The sequence below is a fragment of the Streptopelia decaocto genome (genome assembly GCF_964273445.1).
Source record: "Streptopelia decaocto genome assembly, chromosome: 2".
NCBI lineage: Eukaryota > Metazoa > Chordata > Aves > Columbiformes > Columbidae > Streptopelia > Streptopelia decaocto.
The window spans coordinates 126,723,994-126,731,192 of NC_138655.1; the positions used below are offsets into that span (position 1 = coordinate 126,723,994).

General features: G+C 44.0%; 1 protein-coding gene across 1 annotated transcript in view; it reads left to right on the forward strand.

Annotated features, from left to right (window-relative positions):
• The window catches only part of COLQ (collagen like tail subunit of asymmetric acetylcholinesterase), a gene marked incomplete at its 5' end in the record, with an annotated part of 42,473 nt that extends 38,610 nt beyond the window's left edge, over positions 1-3,863 (forward strand). The window contains one exon of the mRNA XM_082044600.1: positions 363-3,863. Coding sequence (XP_081900726.1) covers positions 363-432 — 70 coding nt within the window. The 3' untranslated portion in view covers positions 433-3,863. The remainder of the gene's footprint in view (positions 1-362) is intronic.
• Positions 3,864-7,199: the final 3,336 nt, after the last annotated feature.

Consider the following 7,199-nt stretch of genomic DNA (forward strand, 5'->3'; position numbering starts at 1 on the left):
TGGAAAAACACTTAACTCAGAGCCTCAGATATTCCCTTACATAGTTCCCGTGGGTGAGTGCCAAAGTCTTCCCTGCACCCACCTCTGCATAACACTTCTGACTGCCAATAGCGATTTTGGTTTTTTTAATTGGCATTACTGGGAATTAAGTCTTCACTCACAGTTTCTCCTGAACTCTTATTTTACTGACAAGGGGGAGCACAGTGGAGCACTGATGGAAATTGCACTTTTATTTCGGTTCCCATATATTGCTGCACATGGCATCTTCCAATGTTCTCCACTCCTACAGAGAGTTATATCCAGAAATCATACAATGTAAACTATAGCATGCTTTGAAACTGAGATACTCTCTTTTATTTTAGGTCTTACGGAAAACTGCGATGCACTTCTTACTGCTACATTGACTCTACACAGTGTCGATACTTCACATGAGGGGAGCAGAGGTGGGCGGCATCCCACTCGTAGTGGGGTGCTAGGTGCTATGCTATCATCTATCCAAGAAGGACTGGGACAAAAAATACCACCCACCTCTGTGTGAAAACAAAGAGACATCATGCTGCTGATGGCCATTTTGAGGTGTTTTTCTTTTTTTTTTTTTTTTTTTTTTTTTTTAATTAAGTCAGATTGGGAAAATAAAGGACCACTGCATCCTGTCTTAATAGAGAAATGTTGAACAGTGTTTGCCAGTAAGACTTTCATATGGCTGTGGGTGGCAACTTGCTCTCCAGCACAAATGCAATGTAAAGCTGCTGGAAACTGTATTTCACTAGCCAGGAGTATCGTGTAACAATTACCTCGACTTAGCACTGTTAAACCTACATGTAAACTCTTCAGGGTTTTTGTCTTTAACCTTCTCAGCATAAACATGAAGCATATCTTCCATGTGAAGTTTATAGAGACTTTTTCTTTTATTACATTGTGAACTTTACAAGTGTTGTATCCACATGAGTGATGACTTCAGTGACATTAAGGTTAATGGTACATCTTCGTGGGTCGAAGGAGCAGAGGCCCTTCAGTAAGTGCTTTCAAGATCAGCAAATCAGCCAAAAAAGCTGGTTTACTTCACTTTCAGGCTGAGACGTTTGGCTGTTTGAGTCTGTGTGCATGCACAGAACTGCAAGTGGTCACAGGAGGCCTGAAACTGCAGACCACAAAGGCCAAACTGGTCAAATAAACTGTGAAATAGCCAAGGAGCTCTCTCCCAGGAGAAAATCAGACAAGAAAGGAAGATAAAGAAGGAATGTATTTCTGTATTTTTCACCTGTGTCAAGCTGGCTGTGCTCTGGAAGACCCTGAAGAGGCTGGGACAGCATTGATTACCCACCTGAAACCACAGTGAGACCATGTACATGTTGCCTTCACTCTGGTTTCTTCACTGGAAGGTCTTTTTCAGCCCCTTGTCTACCTGACCGTTATCATTCAGTTACTGGTTACACCCTGTCCTCTCCCCCTTGCTGTTTCCACCGCTGTGTCTGGGGTACCTCCCAGTGTACATTCTCACTTTTGTATCACTGTAAATCAAATCTTGGAGTAGAGTGTTTATGGATACTCATTTATGCTGTGTAATGTACATGTATTTTTGTTTTTCAGAAAGTTTGTTCAACTATATTAACTCTGATAGGAGTCAGAGTAATTATAATATTTATTAGCAAGCATTGAAGAGTAAACTTCACGTGAGAAGCATATTAAATGTTATGTGAAAAAGAGTCTGTAACAGAAGAAAAGGAAACAAAGGATGTGCAGAATTCAGGGCTAAAAACCTCAAATCAAGGTGTTATTTTCATTCAAGCCACTCTTTTTTTCTTCTTGATAAATGCTGTACAAAACTGTGTGAAATGCATGAGCTAACTGTACCAGCGACAGCACTGGAACAGCTGCGCTTATACTGGTGCTTTGGTAAAGGTTGAAGGTAGATGTTGCATTGTAACGATAAGGCATTAAGCAATCAAGAAATATGGCTTTTATCACTTGTATAAAAGACTTTAACTCTGCATGTCCGAAGTGATCCTGGAAATCACCAATTTAAAAAAAAAAACAACTAAAATTAGGTGTACTCTTTGTGGCTGTCACTTACCTGAGCTCCTTATGCTGCTGTAAAGTCAAGCCATCAGCATTTGTAGCCCAGTTCAATAGTTCAAAATTTTAAATCTCATTGCTTCTTTTATTTTTTTTTTTTTTTTTTTCTTTTCTCTTAAAAAAACCTGAAGTCTTAATAAACGGTCAAGGAACCACTGGGCCAAGGAACTCGCCCAACATAAGCTCTGAAAATCTGGGCGCTAGCACAGCTGCCTTTAATTTCCTGTGCTTGTTCTAGCGGCAGATTCCAGCAGTGTCACACAGTGAGGGAGCACATATCCCAGCGTAAGGCTCCCAAGGACAGCCACGTCCCCAGCACTGCGTCCTGCTGGCCAACCCTCTGGCTGAGCCTCTGGCAGCATCTGCTGAGTGGTACAGTCCTGAGCTTGGAGAGGCTTATCTTAACGCCTCACCTTTCTCCAAGGAATTCACCTCTACTCTGTCAAAATGCTGGAGTCTTTGAGAAATTTGGCAATCCCAGTGGCCTTTCACCTTCAGTTTTAAGTCACATAATTTTTAAAAGATCCTACCTCCGAAGGACATTGAAGTTGCAAACCAAGTGAACGGAGGATAGGAAATGTAAACAGGAGTTGTGATTGTGTAGGTAAAATTGTACTGTGCTGCACACGTTCAGGAAGGGGCGTATCAGTCTGATCAGAAAACATTCACCATACCAAAGTATGGATTTTGAATGGACTTTATTAATACAGCCCAAACAATCCAGCATCTTAACAGAAAGGAATGTAAGATATAAGGAGAAAAAATACATGAAACAAGTTTCTTATTACCATTACTGTCTTGCTCCCCTCAGGTGATAAAGCAAGAGAAAGACATCTGGGAAGGTGTAAAGTATATATGATTTTTTAAATGGCAAAAAAACCCCAACCCTTCCTCCTTATTTCTCACATACCTGCTTTGTTATTAATTGAGGATCCTTCAGCTGGATGGTGCCTGGTCTGCTGTGAATTATCTTCCCTCCTCTGAGTTTCTTAACACATTTGTGCCAAGTCTGGTTCAAAAAGTTAATTGAAGTATTTCAGTTCCTTGACCTCTTGTAGCAGCAAATGCTTGCGGGAAAGTTTTCTAATGATTAGTATGCAACTCTAGAGGCATACAAAAATAATATGAGCTTACACCATGCACTGTATTAAATGTGTATTAAAAATCCAGCTTGCACATAATATATGATTAAATATATCCAGTTACCTACAGCGTGTATTAGCAGCTCATGTCAATAAATCATGCTACCTTAGTTCTGGTATGTCCTTGCTTTCATTTATTTCACTTTGGGTTTAACATCAAAATTTTTAGATATTATTTCCTAGTTTAAGATGCTGGGGATGGAAAAGCCCAGCGCCTCCCCTCCTCTCCAATGCATGCTGCTTGTCCCACACCTGCTGCTGGCCCCAGCTCTGTGCACAGTGTACACAGCATGGGAGTGCGACTGTGAGTCCCCACAGTGGGTCCCGCTGTCACCCCAGCCCCAGACTGACCCGTGCAACACGTCATGTGCAGAACTGCTCCTCTCTCATTGATTTCTGGTTGTAGTTGATGTCACATGGGTTACTTTTAATAAGACTTTGGGCTGAGGTTTGGGGGATTATCTCCTCCTGCTGCCCCATAACATCCTGGCTGGTTTGCAACTCATATCAGAGGCTGAGCTGATGGTTGCAAACCAGAAAGCTACAGCATTGGGTGTCGATGGGCAATGGGAATGGCAATTTTGGCACCTCGGGTTTGGGCACTCCCAACAGCCAGCACTGAGGCTTTGGGAACAGGCTCCTGCCTTGCAGTAGCAGCTGGCAAGTCTGTCCTCTCGAGGCTTTTGTGCACAATGGGGCATCCCAGAGAAGGGCGGTGCTGTCTGTCCCCAGGGGAAATGGAAGTGCATTGACAGCTAGAGAATGAATGAGTTTTTAGGGTGGTATATTTTCTGCCTTCCCTTTCTGACAGCTCAGCTTCTGTGACACTTACCTCTCTGGCTTCCCAAATGCCTACATCATGGCCCTCTTCGCTTCAAATAATTCAAAATTGTAGCTGCCAACCCTGTGCATGCCCATAAATCTGGCCATGCCTCTCATCTCCTCATTTCTTTGTTCTCATTGTTTTCTTTAAAAGTACCAAATTTCAAATCCTTTGTAGCCCTTCCAAAACGCTGCAACACCTTTACTGCTCTGCAGGCACTGAGTTTTTTTGGCTTCTTTTTCAGCCTCTCACACCCTCACACCTCTCTCTTTTCTAACATCTGAGGTTGCAGCCCCACGGATGCCACAGCAAAGCCCCTTGGCCATGGTTCTTACCTCCTTAAAGGATGGCTTCTTAGAGAAGCCAACCTCACTATCTCTAGAAATCATGTGCTGCAATTCCTGTTTCAGTCCCATTGATTTGGACAAAGGGAGAACGGTTCGGTAGTTATCCTTAAACTGGAAGTCCCCCGGAACAGGTACTGTCCTTAAGCACCAGCTTAACAACAACCCAGTTAGTTGCTCTTGGGAACAATTCGATAGCTTTGGCACTTGGCTGCCACATACAATCAGGGCACATATTATAAAAAGAAGACCAAAGTATACCCAAGAGAAGTAAACCAGTGTTGTGCTGTGAATCTTTGATGATACTCAAGTGTATTATGCAGGCAAGGCGAGGCCACAAGAAGACCTTTAAAAGAGTTTTTGGAAAAATCATGTTTTAATTCACAAAGGGTGAAGCAACAGAAAGCACTTTGTGATAGACTTTCAAGTTCTTCCTCTGATAGCTTTTGACCAAGGAGATGGATACAGTAGAGCAAGTGTCCCTTTCCTGGAAACCATCGTCTTGCAAGGCAAGCACCAAGTAATAGGCTATTGAAATCTGCTGTGGGCAACAGTAAGGTGCTGGCAGAAGGACAAACTGAGGCAAAGAGTGAATGTAAAATTGGGATCAGGAACCTGGTTCAGAGTAACTGATGCTCACTGATCTGGTAAGAGACCGTGCAACTTGTAGACTAAGTGCTGCCAGACCTCAATCAAAGAGAAAAAAAAGAACAAAGCCTATGGAAATTAGTCATTTTATGTCTTTTTTGAACATGGTCAATGACAAATCCCCACTGCATCAACGCATTCAGTTACATGTCCAGCAACATGCTCTTTGCTGCAAAGTGGGGTCCTCTGTGCTGAAGGCTGCTGTCATTCCAGGTCTGAAGAGGCCAGAACAAAGCCTGGGCACATGTTTTCATTGCATTGGTAATTACTGAGGCATTTAGGAGGATGGACCTGAACCAGCTCAGCTGAGGAAAGGCTGCGTTTGAAAGGGTAGCTGGGCCAAATTACATTAGAGGAGTGCACTCCTGCTGGAAATTACATTAGTGGCTACTTCCCTCTCTTCACCCTCAACAAAATCTTGGAACTCAAAATGCACTGAATTATAGGCCCAGCCTTTCAGGATTTTTAATTTGCTCTGACTGTTTCCTGTGCATCTGATGGAGGGTCCAGCTTGGACGCACAACCTTCTCAAGTGAGAGAGACCAGGGTTTAAACATATTTTGCCGCAGTCTTTCCACCCACTATTGAACAAGCGTCCCTCCCTGCTTGGGGTGCTGCTCAGCATTTTCTTTTTGGAAAGGAGGGTGAAGGAGAACCATGGAGCTGAACCCACAAAAGCCTCCCATAGCAAAGCCAAGCAGCAGCTCTCGCCATTGTGCTCAGGGTGGGAAGGGACCTTGTGCCACAAGTGTATCAAAGCATCTCACGCTCTTCAGGAAAAGCCACCTGCTGGGTTGTCCCCAGGGCCAACACTACTGGTGGCATCTGCTGCACAACACATGGAAGGACAATGTGGTCCCCAAGAAGTTCTGCAGGTGCAATCAGGAGCCTGCTCGGCTGGTGTGTGATGACCCGACTGCAGAGTCTTGACAGACCAGGAGTCTGAGGTAATGGTGCAATAAATCAGCAGGAGGAAGAGGAGGTAACATTAACCTCCTCACACAGCAGTATGCTTAATATATTTAGAAACTCGGCAACTGATGGCCCTCCCTCAGCCGGTCTAAAGTGTCACTGTTTAATAAGCGAACAAACTGACATCAGCATTATATTAAAGCACTTGGCAAGACGTATATGTTTGACTCTTGTGCCAGGCATGGGAGGAATCTTTCAGGATTCATCTTAGAGGGGAGACAGAGACCCATCAGGGTCCTCAGCATCCCCTGCCTGGGATGAGCGGTTGTTCACCGTAACGCTTGCAGAAGGAAGAGGTACCCGATGGCATTTCCCACTGAACCACTATTGAGTGCTGACTTAAGATGTGCAAATGTTGGTGTGTAAAACTTATTTTCCTTTGCACTCTTAACCAGAGCATATCCAGTTTGGTGGAGCAAGGAGGGAATAGCTTGGAGACCCCATACTGTTCCCCAACCCCCATGTGAGGCCTCAGAAACTTGTTAGTGATGAATTATGTTTGAAAGAGAAGAGCTCCCATTGCCCCCTGCCTTTCTCGTCTCCTTTGGACATGTTCCTCCATGAAACTCACCATGCAGGAGCTGGGGGGTCAGCTGAGCCAGTCAGACCTTTGGGGCAGGATATATACTTGTTGCTTCCCGTGCCTTTCTCTCAGAGATCATTTCATGGACACACATATAGGGGAACCTCTGAACCCTGACATTTTATAGCAATATAATTTCTTTTATACATTTCCGTTTGGTTTGTCACCTTACCTACCTGGCACTACTGCTCTGAGGACAGGATGTGCTGAGCCAGATAATATTGAGGACTGCTTAGGTTTTGAGTTGCTACCAGATTTAAAGAGGAGGATGACTGATTAGAGATAAGAAACAGAGAATATTTCAGGCAACTGAACTGTCCAGAGTGTCCTGTTGAAATGCAGACATTATGGGCCAAAACCACAGAGAGGCTGGTTGCAAAGTACAATGAAAAGCCAGATTTATGCTGTGATGCTCCAGTGCATTCAGATAAACCATCGTAAACCATGTGGTGGCCATAGCGAGGAGTTACTGTTTCATTGTTGCTTGACCAGAGATTAGTTGTCAAACCCAGCAGTAACCCCAAAGCTGAAGCGTGAGATCAGCAGGGTAAAGCTGGTAATGTCACTGTTCTCGGTGCACACAGCAAAGGGCAGAGAGGCTTGCTCTGTGC